Source organism: Microtus ochrogaster, chromosome 4 (assembly GCF_000317375.1).
Source record: "Microtus ochrogaster isolate Prairie Vole_2 chromosome 4, MicOch1.0, whole genome shotgun sequence".
Lineage (NCBI taxonomy): Eukaryota > Metazoa > Chordata > Mammalia > Rodentia > Cricetidae > Microtus > Microtus ochrogaster.
Window position 1 is genome coordinate 85,107,195 of NC_022011.1, and position 20,037 is coordinate 85,127,231.

Consider the following 20,037-nt stretch of genomic DNA (forward strand, 5'->3'; position numbering starts at 1 on the left):
AAAAAAAAAAAAAAAAAAAAAAAAAAAAAAAGAGAGAGAGAGAGAGAGAGAGAGAAAGAAATTAAGCAAAGATGATCTTCTCATTCTAAATTAAAGCTATTCACTAAACTGTGGGGGCTGGAGAGATGGCTCAGTGGTTAAGAGCACTGGCTGCTCTTCTAGAGGTCCTGAGTTCAATTCCCAGCCACCACATGGTGGCTCACAACCACCTGTAATGAGATCTGGCGCCCTCATCTGGTGTGAAGGTGACCATGCAGGCAAAACACTATATATAATAAATAAATCTTTTAAAAAAATTTAAATTAACCCATTTCACTAAACTGTGACTTTGGTATATTATTGAAAAATTTTAAATCGTATCTTAAAATAAAGTTTGTTATTTTATGAGGGGGCATATGTGCCACAGAGAATGAACAGAGTCAGAGGACAGCTTAGGAATGGCTTCTCTGTCATGTGGGTCCCCAGCATTGAACTAAGGTCGTCAGTCTTACCCACTATGCCACGTCCCCAGCCCTACAAGAACAGTATCTTAAAAAACTGCTAAAAATAATAAGTTGTCCCTATCCTTTAGCCCAGAATGAAAACTGATCTTTGCTTCCAACTTTCAAGTAAAAGTTGCTATTCTTTCCTTGTTCCTGGGAGACAGGCTCTCACTATGAAGACCCAGCTGACCTGTCCATCCTCTTGACTCTCACACACCCTGAAATACACACATTCCCAGAGAGAACAGCCGTAGCTTGGCATCCTCTCCTCCATCCGTCAGTTACTACAGAGGCCCCGGAGTGAGAAGCTGGCTGTTCTCTCACAGACCGCACTGCCATGTCCAGGGAATACGTCATTCACCTGGATGGTAAATCTGGTTTAGCTTTGTTCCCTCCCATAGACAATGCCCAAATGCTCTGGAATAAAATCAGACAGAAAACATGACTCACTTCTACAGTCTGAAGGACAGCCAGATGAGAGTTATTAGAGACGATATAAATATTTACCCATTTCTTCTCGAAGGCTCCTCCTGCCCCACATGGCATCACATGGTAGACAAAACAATGCTAACTGTTTTTCAACAAAACTTCCAGCGGTGGCAGAAGAGACCAAGCGTTCACAGCAGTAGGCCCTACACCCGAGCATATTAGGTTCTAGTGGATTAATTTTCTAATTCTTGTGAAATAGATAATTAAAATATACAGAATAGTTAACAGTACAGAATAGTATGGGGTCAAAGAGAGCCTTACTGCTATCTAAACCAAGCACAGATATTACTAAGTTTATGACGGTAACCACAACAACATTAGAAAGAACTTGGTGAAGCCCCTCATCTGTACCTAGCAGACTCTCAACACTCAGCACTAACCCAAGTTTTCCTTCTATAGAAACCTTCTTCCCTCAATACTAGAGATTCTAACCACATAAAAATCCCCCAAGTCCCACCAAGAATGAATGACTCCACAAGGTTCCACAAAGTCTAGCTCCCGGATGTGCCGTTCCCTAGGCTGTGACCAACCTCCCCTGTTTAGGCTAGGAAGTAGTTTGCTTCCTCAGGCTGGCAGGTCACCGTGTGCAGACACTTTCTCGGGCTGCTTCCTGTTCTCAAACAAGCTTCTTAGCAGTGACTCACTCGGTCTAAGAAATACGATCCAGTCAGCTTACTGGAACTCTCGTCCATTATGCTGTCCACCGCCTGCAACGCATGATGCAAGACAAGGCAAAACTGGAAAGTGAAGACAGCCAGAACACGGCTTTCTTCAGAGGCCCGTTTGTAACGTGGTCAAAATGAAACCATAGGGGACATTTAGTTCGTTTCCAAACAGTGGGTAACCCCACTTGCTGTGGGACCCACACAGCTCTGTCATACTGGGCTCTCATACAGTCGGGTTGTTCTGGAGCAGAGCAGGGTGTGGCAGGCAGTCTTCAGGGTGAGGAAAAGCACTCTATGAAGACTCTGCAGTTACTGTTAGAATGGCCTGCACAGCTCACGGCCAAAAGAACCTCAGGAGTGCCGGTTCCGTCTTCCTGGCCTACTTCACCTCACTGAGTAGTCTAGGCAGGCAGCCTGGGGCCTGCTGTCTCCACCCCTGACCTCTCTGACAGTCAGCTTGTGGAGCTGAGGCTTCAGAGAAACTTCCGGTGCTTCGGGCTTTCCTTTATCTTCTTTTTGGGTCCCCAAACTAAACTGTTTAGTTTAACTTTCAAGGTCACTTTCAGATCTAGCCACTTAACAAATAGCTAAAAATAGCAACAATCAAGAGAGCCCACCCAGGCTTGAGGGGCGGGTAAGAACTAAAAGTACAGTCAGACAGAGACCGTGGAATCTCGAGATCCAGCTGTAGAGATGGCAGCAGCGCTGAGGGGTTTCAGATATTAATATAGTATACTGAATAGTATTTAGACTACAGCACTCAGAAAGCTATTTATAACGGCCTGCAGGCACCTTTAGGGTAGTTTCCAAAAGGTCTGCTAACTTTTTTTTTTCCCCAGTTATGAACTGTTTTGAGTGTAATTTGTTTTGTTTTTTTTGAGAAAGGGTTTTTCTCTGTGTAGTCCTGGCTATCCTGGAACTCACTCTGTAGATAGGCTGGCCTCAAATTCAGAGATCCTCTCTGCCTCCCGAGTGCTGGGAGTAAGGGTCTGTGCCACCACCACCCAGCAAGTATGAACTGTTTTTTGACTCTGTAAGGAACACCTCACCAATTTGCATACCGTCTCTCTTTGAGGGCATGCAACCTCTGTGTCAGTCCAATTTTCCTTCATGTGCTATGAAGACAGCAAGAGCAAGCAGTATTTCTTGAAGTAATAGGCGCTAATGGCTAGAATTCTTGTCAAAACGTGGTCATGTTCATAATTGTGGTGGTGAAGACCAGCAAGCTTAGTGTCCAGTCTACGTGTAGTATTCGTCTGTGTTGGATACACACAGGCCACAGCAGAGGGGCCTGGACACAGAGATAAAGAAGCAGTCTCTGACGAGTTCTGAGACACAACAGCAGCGTGACAGAACCTCAGGCAGCACAGAAGTGTCACTAAAGTCACAGAGACACAGCAGAGGCAGTAACTGTCATCAAGCAGAGCAGGCATGACCAGGAACACCAGAAACATAGACGTGGGGTAAGTCTGGGTTCCCAAGGCCCAGCTCAAGGGAGTCTCTGAAAGCAACGGGTGTCGGGCAGGGTTGAGCACACCAGCAATCACAGTACTCGGGAGGCTGGAGCAAGGTCATGAGTTCAAGGTTAGCCTGAGCCAGTAAGAGAAAACAAGAAAGCTATCCAAGGCAGTAAGAACATACAAAAGTCATCACAGCTCCAACCTCATGTTCTTGGGCTCCCTGCTTGACAGTGGCAATGTTTTCTTTCTTCTCTACTGTGTGCATTCCCCAAACTCCCAAAAGAGGCTCCAATTCTCTAGCCCAGGGAAAATTCTCATCCCAAGACTTCCTCCTTTCCTGTGGACTTTTCTGTACGTGTGACTCAGATCACTTGGGAACAACTGTTTATGCCACAAGGTCACGGAATGCTACCTTGGAAAGGGCTGCCAGAATCACCTAGATAGTTCCTCTCATTTGCAAAGTGGGTGAGATAACTTGATTAGGGGCAGAGGGCAAAACAATTAAAACTACCCCATCTACGTCTCTAATTTTATTATCCCTTCCAAGCTGGCAGAGAAGAGATAGACCTCTAGTTCACCATCCCTTCTCAATGAGCTTCAGTTTGGGGCTTTTTTTTTTTTTTTTTTTTCCCAAGAGAGGGTTAGTTTCTTTAGCTGTCCTGGAACTCAGGGACCCACCTATCTCTTTCTCTGGAGTGCTGGGATGAAAGGCATGAGCCACCATAACCGGCACAGTTGCATGCTGTAAGAAAAGCCTTTTTTGTGTTTCTGTGTGTGGGTGCATATGCTAAGCATGTGAGGGAGACCAGAGGAGGCTGTCTTCCCTCATCACTCAAGTCTTACTACTCACGGGCAGGATCCCTCCCTGAAGCTGGAGTTCACATTTTTCTGGCCAGGCTAACAGCCAGCGAGCTCTGGCAATCTTCCCCAAGACACTGGGGTCACAGGGACGCCCGAAACTGTGCCCATTTGTTATGTGAGTGCCGGACTCCAGACTCGGGTCCTCACAGCCGTTGTACACCAACCATTGAGCGGGCTCTCCAGCCCCTGGGCTCACTGTTTGCAGGAGTGTTTCCCCTATGAGGGAGGAGCCTGGACACTGTCATCTCCATTTCAGTGAGCACACTGAAGCTTTGGGGGAGAGCTATCTCTTTTAACTCACATCTCCAGCACCAACAGAACTAGGACTCCAACCGTGAACTCTGATTCCAAGGGTGAAGGGAGGGACAGTGTATTCTCCACAGGCTCCAGCACCTTGGTAACTCGATAGTCACACCAACGCAAGCAAAAAATGTAGGAGGGGCTGGAACGATGGCTCAGCAGTTAGGTTAAGAGCACTGGTTACTCTTCCAGGACCTGGGTTCAATTCCCAGCACCCACATGACAGCTCACAACTCTCTGTAACTCCTGGGGATCTGACACCTTCACACCAATGCACACAGAATAAACTAAGAAAATGAAACAAAACTCAACAACTGTTGTGCATGTCTCTGGAAGCAGACACTGCTAACACCGTTGCCAGGTGAACTAGCACACACCTGGCCATCCTGTACTCAAGGATGCAGAGGCGGAAAGAAGTATTGCTGTAAACCAGAGGCCGGCTGGGCTCTACAGCAAAAACCAGCCCAGACTAAAGAGGGCAACATCAAAACCAAAACATAAATAAAAAAAAAAAAAAAAAAGTAAAAGCCTGCTGTGCGGGACTGACAAGTGAAATCTTGTTTTCAGAAGGCCAGCGGGCATCTGATCAGGTAGGGTCTCCATGGAGGCCTGCCTTCCCCACCAGTGTTCTGAACAGCAAGTGGTTCTTCCAAGGCCGCACCACTTCTTAACCCAGCCTTGCAGCCCTCAGTCCCAGCCGCTGCCGTCAACCTCTAGAACAACCTGACCTTGAACCAACTGCCTGAAAGTAGTGCGGACCCAAAAAGGCCCAAATCGGGCAGTGCAGACCAAGTACTCAAATACAAAGTTGACTGCTAGGGCCACAGCTTCCAGGACTGGGGAGCAGGCAACAGCCCTTGCCCTCCTTGAGGACAGCTCTTGGGTACTGGCCCTGACATTCGTGTGCTTGAAGGCCACAGCCTCCATCTGCATCTTATGTAATTCCTGTGTCCTCTCTGTGTGAAGAGGAAAACACAGGGAAGAGGAAGCACTCAAGACAGCACCCACAAGGGCTGTGCCTGCAGCTCCAGCCGCCCTTCTCTGCACCTGGGGCGTCTCCACCTGAGGGCTTGGGTCAGCGAAGTCAAGACAGGCCTGGGCAACCAGAACAAAGTCCTTCCTCTTCCCCACCTCCTCAAAAAGCAAGTCAAACTCTAATCTGCCCTTAGGTTTGTTCAGCTGAGCCACAGATGCCTCTTCAAGCTGGCTTTGCAAACAATGTCATAAACCAGGCCTATCCAAGCACACAAAGTCAAACTCTTTGTCTTTTCCCTTAAAGACTTAAATCTGGTTAAAAATCACCACTTTGAGTCAGGCATGGTGGTGTTCCTGGCTTGAAGCCTTTAATCCCAGCTCTCAGGAGGCAGAGGCAGGCAGATTTCTGAGTTGGAGGCCAGCCTGGTCTGCAAAGCAAGTTCCAGAGTAACCAGGGATACTCAGAGAAACCATGTCTCAGAAAAACAAAAACAAAACAAAACCCAAAAACGTCTCTGGCTGGCTTTGTGACTTAAGTTAGAGTAGGAAAACCAGGGTGGAATTCTCCAAAGTGGAGGAGCAAAGTTTACTGTCACCCTCAAGCAAGTGCCCAAGAAAGACACATTCTTTCACTGGAGGGTGAGAGTGGGGGGTGGGGGTGGGAGAATGGGGACAGAGCAGGGGGGAGGGGCGGCATTCCTTACCACCTGCAATGCTGTGCTAGAGAACCATTTTCAGTTTGTAACAGGAAGACAGGAACCTCTCTGGGCGGCTGCGTTGCCGAGTCACGGTGAAGATGAACAGGTGGGTTCCAGGCCCTACCTGGTACTGGGCATCACTGATTTATAGAACCCTTCAGCCTTGGCTTCTGCACCTATCTAAGAGTGGGATTGGGTGGGAAGATTCCTAAACACATTCCTCTAAGTGTTTCTGATTTTATGATGTCCAAAATATAACTAAATTTTTTTTTGAAAATTAACTTTTAATGTGAAATATACATTAATTTTAAGTACCTACAGTATACACTAAAGCAACTCTAAAGGAAATACCATGTGAGTAATATGTCATGGTATTGTGTGCAGCTTAGACACAATAACAAAACCAACACAGTAAATTCAGTTTGAACGATGTATTTAATCCAATTTGCTCAAATATTTAACATGTAACAAAAATTACTGTGATATCAGAAGTGACAAATACACTCAAGCGCATGACAATAAATCTTATCCAGAAGACAGCATGAAAGGTAGTCTTACCGAAACACCAAAGGCATGCCTACAAGCCCCAAGCCCCATTCCTGAGCTACAGAGTACCGCATAAGCACTAAGGCAATCTACAGAAAAGTAGTTCCTGCTCTTTATAGATTATGCTGGCCTGGCACCTGGAAGGATGCACTCAGGCAGTGTCCTATGGCTGTTACATCCCTAGTAGTCTGAGAGCAGTGCAAAAGGTCCCTTTAAGAGACAAGCTCCGCCCATTCCCGCTCCAGTCCCGCTGTTCTTCCGAATAGGCAAGCAGGTCTCTGGCAGGGAGGGGGTGCAAGCCTGTCCCCAGAGGCAGGTCTCTACCCTTTCCCTTCCCCCATTTCTCAATGAACTCTCTACTGAAGCTCTGTATTTGGCTCTCACCAGCCATCAAGGTCCCTCTCGAGCAAAATCATAGCGGTAAATGTCAAGTTCATTAAAATGAAAACCCCAGCTTCTCAGTTTCACTCACCACACCTCAAGCGTGCAAAGTGGCTATAGGGACTGCAGCGGACTCCACTAGGGGCTTTGCATTCCTTAGGAGTGCTCTGTCTAAGCAGATCCTTCAGGTGGCTAATGACTTCCTGAGGCTACAAGTGTGGCCGGCAGTCCTTCCAAACACTCTAGGTATCTGTTAGCAATTATCTCAAAAGCCAGTGTGAATCGGAATCACAAAGAGGGCTCTCAATGACTAACGTGATAGAATCCTACTCTCTGTTCCAAATAAAAGAATAAATTAACCCTGAGCTTGGAAATTATATTTCAACTACTTTCAGATGTCTATATTTGAAAATGCATTATGGTACTCACCACTGTTGCTGATTGCTACGAAGCAATTTGGGTCTCTTAAAAAGGATTATTAGGGGATGGAGAGATGGTTAATCTAATGGTTAAGAGCACCCGCTGCTCTTCCAGATAAGCCAGGAATGGCTCCCCAGCAGCTGTAACTCCATTCTCAGGGAATCTGTGCTCTCTTCTTGACTCTGAAACCATGAGCATGTGGTGCAGACACATGCAGGTAAAACACTCAGATGCAGAAAAAAAAAAGTATCTTAGTTTCGCTTTCTTAAAATGAATGTAGACATCCTTTCCTTAATGTCAATCTTTAATTAAACCCACTATATAGTTGTGTGAGGCACTAGCCACACTGAAAATGGAAGGTTACAACTGTGGACAGTCTAAGTCCGGATAAAGTAGGCATTACATTGCAACAATAACAGCCACCACTGGTCACATACTTTCTACGTGCTCAAAAAACTTGTTCCAAAACTTGTACCGCCTCGTCGGGATGCACAGCAATCCACAAGCGGGCAGTATGTCATCGTCATTCTGGAGTGAGGAAATGGAAGCACAAAGAGCTTTAGTACTTTTGCCAGCAAACATCGAACACAGCGACAGTGAGCTCCAGAGCAGGCAGGGGATCTTGCAGAGCGCGCTCTCACCCGCTCTAGCACACAGGCTTCAATTCCCCAGCGCCCCTCCCTGGAGAGGCTGCTTGGACAAAGGACAGCACACTAGAGCTTGGAAGGACTGAGCAGCTTTGCCATATTAGCCGTGTGGGTGACAGCGCCCACCCACCTACCCCCACAGGTAGAAAGCCAAGATAATGCTAGTCCTCACAGAATGATCTTCTATGTGAAAAAAGTATGTAAATGCACCTTTAACATGTAAAGGAGAAGGCCAGGGTGTGGCAGCAACCCTATTAATAAGTCTATCCCCTGTAGCAAACGTCAGCGACCGAGAAAGTGAGCGAAAAATAGAAGGTGAGGCCATAACTTGTTGATGGCAACAGAGTGGCAATGTAAACGCCTTGCAGCTGGGCCATCTCTCTCTCAGATCCCAGGAGATTTTCTTTTTCTCCACTGCTCTGCCGACTTTAAAGGCCAAAGTTATTTTGGAAGAGATATTACAAAACAATACTTTAAGCCTTTGGGTGGGGGTGAGGGGGGGACAAGGAGGTGGGTCGGCTCCACTTGCAGCGGGATTCAGCCTTCCTCCAAAGGCACGGCTGCTCTCCAGACTTCTCTATCCAGCTACACAGACAGGACAGGACAGACAGGACACTAGGTTCCTAGGCCAGAACCCCTGAGTAAGAAACTGTGCAAGTGAAGAGACAGGCCTGGGAGGCCTCCTAGGCAATCCTTATTAACCCATTTAACGAGAAGGGATCCAGCAACAGGTTGGAGGGTCCCCAGGGAGCCTGGGCAGTGCGTGGCCTTTGCTGGGCTCAAAAGACCTCTTCAGGGATTGGCTTTCATTCCCAGAAGACTGGTTTCCAACCAGGCTCCATATAAAAAGGTCAAAGGAGGCAGGGAAAGAGGACATTTACGGCCAAGAATACAACAGAGCCAGGAAGCCTGGGCTCTGCTGCAGCTGCTGATGGAGGAGGGATTTGTTTTCCAAGGGGCCAATGGAACCTTTACACGGCTACACATCATGACAACGCGACAACAGCAGCTACCACCTGTTGATCATCTGTGTGCCAGCGCCTACACTGAGTTATTTTACTGATACAACGTCACAGACACGATCCACAGTGAAGCCACAATGAGTCAGTCTAGCCTTTAATCTCAGCACTAAGGAGGCAGAGGCAGGTAGATCTGAGTTCGAGGCTAGCCTGGTCTACAGAGAGAGTTCCGGAACAGCCATGGTTACACAGAAAAACCCTGTCTTGGGAAAGCAAAAAAAATTATCTTTTTTGGGGAGGAGCAAGGGTAGGAGTTGAGGCAGGGTCTCATGTAGCTGAGCCTGGATTCAAGCCTACTGTGTAGCTCAGCCTAGCCCCGAATTCTTGGTCTTCCACATGCTGGTATGCAGGCATGTTGTAGTGAGGAGGCGAGCAGGCCTGCTTTTCGTCCTGCTCGGTTCCCGCACGGCTAGCTTTACACCCGAAATAACAACACACAAATTGTATTCTTTTAAACACTGCTTGGCCCATTAGCTCTAGCCTCTTACTGGCTAACTCTCACATCTTGATTAACCCATTTCTAATAATCTGTGTAGCACCACGAGGTGGTGGCTTACAGGGAAAGATTCAGCATGTCTGACCTAGCGCCTGGCTCCATGGCATCTGACCAACTATGCTTTCTTTCTCCCAGCATTCTGTTCTGTCTACTCCACCTATCTAAATCCTGCCCTATCAAAAAGCCAAGGCAGTTTCTTTACTAACCAATGAGAGTAACACATAGACAGATGACCCTCCTTCATCAGCATGTGCCACCATCTCTGGTTTTAAATGTTTTCAAACTGAAAAAGTACAATGTAGCTACAATTACAGATCCTTAGCACACAGCTGTCAAACGGACCAAGCCATTAGAAGGGCATTCATACCCACTGTACAGCACAGGTCTCTCACCATCTCCCATCTCCAGCCTGCCCATAAAAGCTTCCTTGACCACAGCCAACCCGGGCCCTCTGTCCTTTCTAAAACCTCCCAAGGCTGCCAGGGCTCTGTGATTCAGGTGCAGTACAGCTGCACAGGAGAACTGGTGCCCCACCCCCACCCCATGTTAACCTTAGCAGGCACAGGAGCCACTGGAGTCCAGCTCATGCTGCTGTTCCCCAGCTTTACTAAGGGGCCTCTAAACCCAAAACATGAAATCTACAGGCTAGAAAATCCAAACACCTGAGAAAATGCTACCACCTCTAGATACCCTAAGCACCCCAGGCAGAAGTGACATTTTCTTCTGTGGTGGTGACATGGCCTCGTCATTTGTACTGAGCACCAAACTCCTAGATGGCAGTTAGAGACACTTCTTCCTTGTGTTTATTGAGCAACTACTGCCAAGCACAAGATTGTAGACCCCAGCAGAACAGACACCACTAATGAAATCACACTAATCACCCTATAAAACACACCCTGTAATTCAGCAGTACAAGAGCCAAAGGTCAGAGGAACTAGAAAGAGCAATTTCAGAAACTCTCATCCCTGAAGGGCAATTGCTGCACTATCTTGAGAGATTAAAGCAAACCTTCATTCTGTGCAGGTCTGGCAGACCTCATGAATATTTTCTCAATGAGTAACTATACATTATTTAATCTCAGAAAAAAAAACATTTTCATTGTAAACCATGAGGTCTAAAGTCACAGTTCAAATGACCAAACACATTTTTCATATCATTTGTTACCAAATGCCAGTTACAAAAAAATTAACTCCATTCCTACAGTAATACTTGAACGTTTTCAGTACAAGAAGTATTGTATCTGAAGAGTATTGCCCTACACCGTTCAGCACACATCTTTCAAGGTAAAACAATTACCTCTGGGAGGAAAGGGTCAGCTTCTAAAGATTCAGCCTCAGGCCTTGTGTGTGCTAGGTACGTACTCTGCTCTTCCCAGACTAGATTTCCAGCCTTAAGACGAGTTTCTAAAGGACAATTGTGAAAGTATCCTGAAATGTCCACTAAAAGAATTCCATGACCTGGAAGCTGGGCACCAGCTGCAGCCTTGGAATCTCGGCGTTCAGGAGGTAGAGGCTCGATGACGTGAGCGTAAGACCATCCTGGACTAGCAGCATTCAAGCCTAAGTCTGCCACCACGAGTCTGTCCAAAAATCAAATGCCAGACATTTGCAATCCAGGAAGCAGAGAAAATAATTAACCGACTAGTTGTGTTTTCTTCAAGGACACTAGCTCTTCCCTCGAGAGGGTCAGAAAGGGTGCGTGTGCACCCACAGACCACTGGGCTAGTCTCCCGGCGTCACTGAGAATGTGGCATCGCCATTAACTTGGCACAGCAGCCTATCCAGCCATTTATAGCTTTCTCGCTCTCACCCCAGGACTCAGCCTTCTTCAGGTGAGACGAGCAGGAGGGAAAATAACGCAGCAGGGTTTCTACCTCTTTCTCCTTACACACTCAACAAGAACCGCCTTAACTCATCTTTTAGGACCAACCACCTCCTGGCAGCTACAGACCACGGTGTCAATGGTCCAACAAGCACTGCCCCGGGTGGGAAAGGATCTGGGCCAGCCACTCTTCTTCAGTCAGGAAAATGTGCCTGGTCACTGCATCCATCTTCGGTCTCTCCCCTTTGCCTCCATTCCTTGAGAATAAAAGGCACAAGCAGCTCGCTCTCTGAGGAGGTGATGGGTTTCCCTACAAACAAGACAGCAGTGTCTACCAATGTTGTGCAGCCAGGAGTCTAAGAGGCGGGAGGCAGAGGATGGGGCCTTCTGGTAGCTGCTGTACTGTGGGTCTTTAAGCTGGGCACAGGAGCACACTGCCCCATTGGCAGAACTCTCTAGCATTCATTCTCTGGAGCTAACAAGAGAAAACACTTTCACCTCTAGAGACGGACAGAACGAAGGACTGGAGCAGTAACGTCCAGGAGCCAGAAGGCAGGGACTGGGGACACGCGGATTCCCTGTTCTGCCACATGCACGCAGTGTGGTCCTGGGAAATAGCTTAACCACTCTGAATAGCTTCTGTCAACTGTAACGGATATCTACATAGACTTATTAACACTGTCATAGGACATGTGTCTGCGGACATGTGCACACGGCAGTGTGCTCCTGTGCCCAGCTTCTCCATGGAGAAAAGACCCACGGTACAGCAGCTACCAGAAGGCCCCATCCTCTGCCTCCTGCCTCTTAGACTCCCGGCTGCACAACATTGGTGGACACTGCATGGTGCGTGTGCAGGTCAAGAACAGCTTTGGGAAGGTTCTCCTCCACCTTTACGTGGGTTCTGGCGACTGAACTTATGACATCAGGCTCACACAGCAAGCCCATACTTTCCCACTGAGCCATCTCGCCAGCTTCTATGTAGACTTTTGTTAAGAGCAAGGACCAGAACTAGGGTCTGGCAGTAGCAGGATTTCAACAAATATGAGTTTGCTCCCAATCAGGGAAACTGCCAGTGCGCAGTGCAGCTGGCCCTCGGACTGCAGAGTCAAGCAACCCTCAACTGAAAGAAGGTTCACCTGCCTGCATGCGTGCTCTATTACCCCCTAACAATTTAACTTTACAAGGAGGATCTGAGCATCCGAGGGGTTCAGTGCCCACAGGTTCTGGAAGTACACATCCTGAGACACTGAGGGGCACCAGCGACGGGCTATCTTCACAGGGAGAGGGTGAGCTGCTAACAGAACTCCAAGAGTGTCTCCTCTCTCCACTATCGTCTTTTGCAGGGCACAGCCAACACCTTATAGCCACAGCCTTATCATGTGAACTTTGACCAACTGAAGCACAGAAGACACACACCGGACCTGAGCTCGGGGACTTCCGGCTGACTGGGCAAGCCAGTGTTCTACCTGGAGGAGCCATTTTGACCCACTTCTCTGGAGACAGAGGACAGAGGACTGTACTTGTCAAGGTCAATGAGGAGAGTGTTGAGGTGCCCAGTCCCCTCCCACCACATCCTGGGAGTGGCCCGTGGATTAGTCAGAACCAATTGCTTCAAGCCAGGTAGAGATTTTCTAGTGACACAGGAGACAGTCCACAGACACCTACTCTTAGCTTGGGAACCACTAGAAACACGGGAGTGGCGGCAAGTCCGTCCTCCCCACGCCCCTCCAGCAGCACAAAGTAAGGCAGACCTTAAGGGTGTCTTTTAATGTATATCTCACTGTTTTATTGAGAACTGCCAGCAGCAAAAACAGAAACTTCAAAACTTGGCAGTTTCCTACTACAGATAAAAAATGGTGTGTTTATTTTGGGTGCTTTTTCATCACCAAGACTTTATTGGTTTAACAACAAAATCTCATGAGTCTCCAACATTCTCTGCTCGCAGAAACAAGATTCCTTGGCTTGTCAGGCCAGGTGAGCTCATACCACCACAGGGAGCTGAAGGTGGGCTACAGTATTTTCCTGTCTCAAGAAAACCAACCAATTCGGGGCTCCAGTATGGCAGAACGAACCAACAGAGTCCCAATTCCCGGTCACCTGTAAGAAACACAGCCACAGAGTAATCCCATCGGGCGGACACAACTCTGCAAGGCTCAGCCACAGAGTAATCCCATCGGGCGGACACAACTCTGCAAGGCTCTGCCGCGGCAAGCATCAACCACAACCACTTCCCCTCCAATCTAATGTCCTGGGCTGGGCAGAGGTGAGGTTCTGCATCCATGTGCAACACTCCAGATTCCCAGAAAACATCAGAAAGAGCATTAGATCTGACAAAGGAAATTCCAACTCGCCTTTTCAACGGGCCAGTCGGTTAGCCATACGATCAATACAGCCCCAACATTCATGTCCTGCCTCTCAACAAATATGGGAGGTACTAACCCTCCCCAAGGAGAGTTTTCAAGTCTTTTAGGGACAAATATAAAAATAAGATACCATTTTTCAAAATCTTAAAGCAATCAAGGTCGAACTTTCACCAGCTTCCTGACAGGTGACTAAATATACCCCAGCAAGCAGCTGTGGGAATGGCCGGGGTGGAGCCCAACCAGCTCTGCCTGGCAGCACTGAGCAGAAGCAGCGAGGGCATAGGTGTGCATAGAGTGTATAGGCCAGCTGCAAAGGGCACACCCAGTATACCCCACCCCACCCCACCCCTCATGCACCCACAAGCAAAGGCGGCCTCTAGTTCCAAATGTGCGAATCAGGAAATGGCTCAGCAATATAAGTACTGATCACAGTGGTCAGGATTATACAGCTGCTAGAACAGTCAGTCAGGCACAGTCGAAAAACGAGAGCTGTTAAAAGTTGGCCTGGGATTCCAGAGCTTTCTTTGGAGAAAGAAAACAAAGGCCAGGAATGAAGTGTGCAGGAATCCAACTCAACACCCACCCCAGCATGAGCATTCCATTCTCCTCCTGTGTTTGGAGACAGGGTTCTCTGCAGGCCAAGCTGTCCCCCAACGCCAGCAATCCTCCCTAGGAGGCTGGAATTGCAGGAATGACCACCACGCTCCTGGCTCTCACTGTCTTTTAAAAATTACGTGTCTGTCGGTGCCTGTGCGGTGTGTGCGCACGTGATATATGCTAATTTATGCAGGTGCGGGGGGGGGGTCTTAGAGAGCAGCAAGTACTCTTAATTCCTGAGCTATCTCTCTAGCCCCCTCACAGCCATTTAAATATGCCATTCCTCAACGATCTTATTGCAGGTTCTCCACACTTCTAAAAATCTCATGGAAAAGTCCCACTGGTTCTTTTGGGAAATCCTGTCGACAACAAGGGCACCATGCAAATCTTCACGGGGTATTAAAGAACTCAAGCCACATTTATTACACTTCAGACATTCTCCAGGTAACTTGAGACGCGGGCTGCAGTCAAACACAAGAACTTTTCACAATGAAGGCAGCGCTCTAACCAGCTCTTCTAAATCACTGCATGCAAGGTGTGCACCAGGTACTGAGCTAGGTCCCTAAGGTACTAGCTCTCAATCTTCGCTGCAACTGGAACCCAGTGGGATGCCTTTACAGGTAGCACGAATGCCTACAGCCATCCCTAGAGACTTTGAATAAAGAAAACATCAATACTGGAGGTGAGTCTAACAAACAACAAAGTTAGGAAGTACAAAGAGGAGAAATAACTCAAATGTTTCACAATTTGAAATGTTTGATGCCCACACAATGGAATAGTATTCGGCAATAAACAGGGATGGAGACACAGGATACATGGTCTAACAAGGTGAAGCTTCAAAACATCATGCCAAGCTAGTCATAGAATGTTTCATTTCTTTGAAATGTCTAGCATGGACAAATCTAGAAGGAAAAAAATAACTGAGTGGTTATCAGGGGTTTGGGGAACTGGAGGAAAATAAATAGGAAGTGGCTACTAGTGGGCCTGGGATTCCTTCTAGGAGTGGTAAAATTAACTACAGATGATTACATAACTGTAAACACCTGGACTACTGAATGGGCTTTAAATGTGGGCGGATCCTATTTCACTTGAACCGATCCTTCAGAAGACAGCTGTTCCTGGCGTGTGATGATGTGAGCATCAGCAGGTCATCCGAGAGGCCTGGGGAGGAAGGGCAGGTGCTCACACCTGCGCAGGCCCTGGCTCTGTCTCCATACTGCAGCGCTCTGGGTAAAAACGCTTACTCTCTGGCAAGAAGGACTTTCAAGGCTGGGGAGGTGAGCTTAGGGGTAGAGTTTGTGCCTAGCATGTGCAAGGACCTGGGACTGATCCCCAACACCCCAACCACCCACTGTCAGGACAGAGAATTCTGATGCAAGGTTGTGACGTCACTGTTCACATGTTAGAAAAATGACAGATTAGCATTGTACTGCTTCCCGCCCACGCATTTATCAAAATTAATTTTTACGTATAATTTATTTAACTTTATTTATGTGTATTGGTGTGAAGGCATTAGATACCCTGGAACAGAAGTAACACACAGTTGTGAACTGCCATGAGGGTGCTGGGAATTGAACTCAGGTCCTCTGGAAGAGCAGCCAAACCGCTGAGCCATCTCTCCACTCCTCAAAATTCTTAATATTATTATAGCAAGGCATATACCGAGAAGCCCAATTTAGGATTTTGTTTTTGTTTTTCTGAGGGACAAACTCTCATAAGAATGCAACTGTATTTTCCACAAACTTAAAAACACATCTTTGCTTTCCTGTCTATAACATATACTATTGCCAACCGTCCAAGTCTTGGCTTGGAACCTTAAAGCCCTTTCTGCTAAATGTTGTTGGCACTTACAGCAATGAAATTTCAGTACCTTCCGGAGATCACATTATCAAAATAGAAACTTTTCTACAGTCACGATGGAGTGAGGCAGGGTAACCACTAACCACCTCTAGAAGCCACCTCCACCCCAGGCTCAGGGTGACCCAGGAGTTCAAGTATCTAGACTCACACACACAAAATGCAGGTAAATCACAAAACCCTGAAGGTTCTGAAGCATATTCAATACAAACAAATCAGACAATAACTCCTAACAGGATTTAACAATAAAGGCAAAGAAATAAAGTAGCGAACCTCCAAATGTACTAGTTTCAAAGCTACAGGTACACCAGACAGACTTGAGCTCTTAGTGCCAAGTTGCCAAGACAGGGGATTCGTGTTCAGTTTGACCTAACAGGTTTCTACTGTTTTCAACTCTTTGCCCCCCAATCCCAAATCCAGTTTCCATCAAGCTAGTTTAACCCTGTTGGTCACATTGTACAACACACCCTAAGTAGTAAAGGTAATGTCCACCACTCCAAAATAGACACAGGAGAACATATCAAAAACAAGGCAGAGGAAAAGATACAGGCAGCTAAAAGATTTAATTAAGAAAAAGGGAAAATGGCCATTGGAAAATGGGAAGCAGACTCTCAGACACTGCTTTAAAAATGATAATTACAGAAAAAAGCATCCTGCCTCTCCAAATAAAAGCTGCCCATTGCCTGCTTCCGTGCCTCCCTGGGCAGGACCACAGGCACTATTGCCGGGTTCCTCACTTGCTGTCATCACAAGGATGTCCTCCCTCTTACACGGTAGTTATTAGCCCCCTTGGTAAGAGGGGAAGGTGCAGACAATAGCCTTTATCATCCCAGCCTCTCCTCCCTGGGTTGGTTTGTTTGTTTTGAAATCTACCCACTTAAAAGGGAAGCTTCGTGGCCCTGCTTCAAGTTCCATTTGGTCCAGTTTGGAAGTGGAAATTCAGAGACTTAGGTAGGTAGGAGTCAGGCTAAGTTTGGATTGTATCTTCATCACAAAACAGTGGGAGGAGGCGTCCTGGCCTCTCTGTGTGCCTCTCTCCTAACCCGAAAACTAAAGATAAAAAGTGTGCCCCGTGGGGTTACTGAGAAATTAGACATCCAAGAATTCCCATACTTCTTGGCTTACAAAGGAGTGTCCACTCACCTATTATCTACATCTAAGTTTCAAATTGCCCCTGCATCCTCAAGCCAACCCTAGTTCAAGGAAAAATTAAGAAGGATGGATTTATGGAAACCTTCTTTTAGATACGCTCAAGCACAAAGAAGGAAATATCCAGATATAAGCCCAGCTCCTCGGGCCCTTTCTCCTGCAGCTTTGCTAAGCATGAACTCATCCTAAATAAAACAAATATTCGGAAAAAGCAAATATCTAGCTTTCAACTCCCCTGATAACCCTAAAAACAAGGGCTGTTCCCTCAGGGTTGTTTTTAAGGACCCAAGTTAATACAAATGGAATTTCAAAATGGCCCTAGTTACCTTTACGGCAGAAAGACTGATGTAGTCTTGCGTTTATCAACCTACATTCGGTTTCTGTAGTGTCTCAGAGATAGTCCACGTATCTAAAAAGTAAGACTCTTGCTTACCGTTCACTCTGGGGGCAGGCCTGTCCACGTCCTCTTTGTGTTTGACTTTTAAAACTAATCTCATCTGTCTCATTCAATATCGACTTCATCTCTGGTCTTCAAAAGTATTTTCTCTTTCTCAGCCACCACTGGATGAGTATTGGATGGTTTTCCCCCCGGAGATGAAGAATCATTGCGCACAGTTAAAAACCATACCCTCTATGCCTACACAACCACCTGCTCAGATCTGCAAGGCAATTCAAATCCCTCTGGACTACCAAACAATGATTTTAAGATAAATTATAATTCTTAATTTTTTTTCAGAGTCTTCAAACATTTAAATCGAGGTCTGGAAATAATAAGAAAGGTTGCTGTTGGCAAATGAGAACTCACGTGGAAGAGAAAGTGCTGCGTCTGCCACTTCTGTACATGAAATGTGACACTACGCACTACACAGAAAAGAGGAGAAAACTTTAAAAGGAAGATGGTTTGCACCGTGAATCCTGTGGCCAGACAAGCATTCCTTCTGATTACTAATGTAGAACAGAAGATCGGAAAGTGCAGTTTACTCGTTCATTCTAATGAAAACCAGGCAAGAACCCCCAATCATTTCTGGAGGGAAGTTCAAGGGAGGGAGTAGAATTAAAACACTGTCAGTAACCAAACGCTTACACCAGGGCCTTCAGGGCCAGCCTAAGATTTTACATTTAAGCTAACTTACTGTTTGCCAAGTTACACATTTCCTTCAGCTAAATGTTTTCTTTTTCTAAAAATCCAATTACGACACAATTTTTGGCAACATAAGCTTTTACTTCTTTAAAAGTGCCTGAAGTATGACCAGAAACTGGCTTTCACTTACATAACAATCTTCAAAACTTTTCAACAAAGTGTTATGAAACGCAAGCGTCCCATCCTCTCTGTCTTCATAAAAGTAAGCAACATGCTAAGAAATTAAGGTGGCAAAAATCTCAAACAGCAAGGGAAAACATGCTAAGACACAAGAGAGGGGAAATAGCTAAAAGCAAAACTTCGTCAACAGTATAAAAAGCAACAAATTCTAACCTACAACTCTTCCCCTTGACGGCAAGGAACAGTATATCCTGCCTTACACATTTTGGGATTGCAATTCTGTAAGCTCTATCCAAAGACAAAGCCGCCCAGGGGAAAATAACAATTGCGCAACAGATCAACAGCTCCAACTTGTCCCTTGGCCCCAGAGCGGCGAGGTTTGCACGCTATAAAGCAGGAAAGGGCCAATCGAGGGCCTCTATGACTGCCAACCGCCCGTTGTCACCCACCCGGAGGGCACCGCCACGCATACATGCAGCGTGGGGCCCCGCGAGTCACGGCGCACAGAACACGCAGCCCCCGTGCGGCCGACTCGGGACCTCTGAGCCCGCCCAGGTCCACACGTCCTCGCCTGACGTAAGGCCAACCCCGGATTCCCAGGTCGAGGAAAGCGCGCGGAGCCCTGCCCGCCACCCGTCGGGGCGCCTGAGCACGAGGGCTACCCGGTGACTTTCTCTCTTCCGCCCCCGAAGGACTGCCCTATTCTAGATCAAGCCGGACTGGAGAGACCCTACAGACGACCAGCTCTCGGGCCGAAAAAGCCACAGACGGCAAAGTGGGCTAGGCCACCGCGCTGGAGGTCGCAGACGGGGACGGGCTCTGGGGCGGTCGCCGAGGAGACCTCAGCTCCCCCGAGCGCGGCCCCGTGACTAGGCACATTTTTACCGTACCGACTCTGGGAAACCCGGAAAGGGCCGGGCGGCACTGGCTAAGACAGCCAGGGTCCACCCCCTCCCGCCGCCTCTGAGCATCCGACCCAGCGAGGTGGTTGTCGTCCCCGGCCCCACGGCGCCCTTGGGGACCTCAGGCTCGGTCCCTACTCCTGTCGCTGTCCCTACATGCCCGTTGCCTTCCCGGCCCGGCCGTCGCAGTCCGGGTTCAGACAGTCACTCCCTCTGGAGGATCCCTCCCCTCGAGCTCCTGCCCGCTCCCTAGGCACAGCCGAGAGGCCCGAGGGCCGGAGCAGCACCTGCTGGGACTGTAGTCCTGGCGGCGGCAACTCCAAGTCCATCATGCTGAGAGCGGACACTGCACTGGGGATCCCCGACGGCGAAGTTACGCTGGCTACCGAGGTGCGGCGGCGGCGGCGGCAACTCCACAGAGTTACCGGGATCCAGCAGACAGCAGGCTCGCTAGAGTGTCCGGCCAGTCTCGGTCCGCTCCGCCCCCCGCCCCCCTTGGGGCGGAACAAGGATCTGGGGAAGGGACTAGCGCTAAGGGCGGAGTGAGGGTTCGGGTAGGAGGCAAGGGTTAGAGGCGGGACAAGGGCATGGGGGGGGGGCTGGGGGCGGAGCAAGAGCCTGGGGGCGGGACAAGGCCCGGGGGTGGGG

At 47.9% G+C, this 20,037-nt stretch overlaps 1 protein-coding gene across 1 annotated transcript in view; it reads right to left on the reverse strand.

Annotated features, from left to right (window-relative positions):
• Positions 1–19,916, reverse strand: part of Nfe2l2 (nuclear factor, erythroid 2 like 2) — a 26,226-nt gene extending 6,310 nt beyond the window's left edge. The window contains exon 1 of the mRNA XM_005346604.3: positions 19,677–19,916. Within this exon, the coding sequence (XP_005346661.2) occupies positions 19,677–19,721 (45 nt within the window). The 5' untranslated portion in view covers positions 19,722–19,916. The remainder of the gene's footprint in view (positions 1–19,676) is intronic.
• Positions 19,917–20,037: the final 121 nt, after the last annotated feature.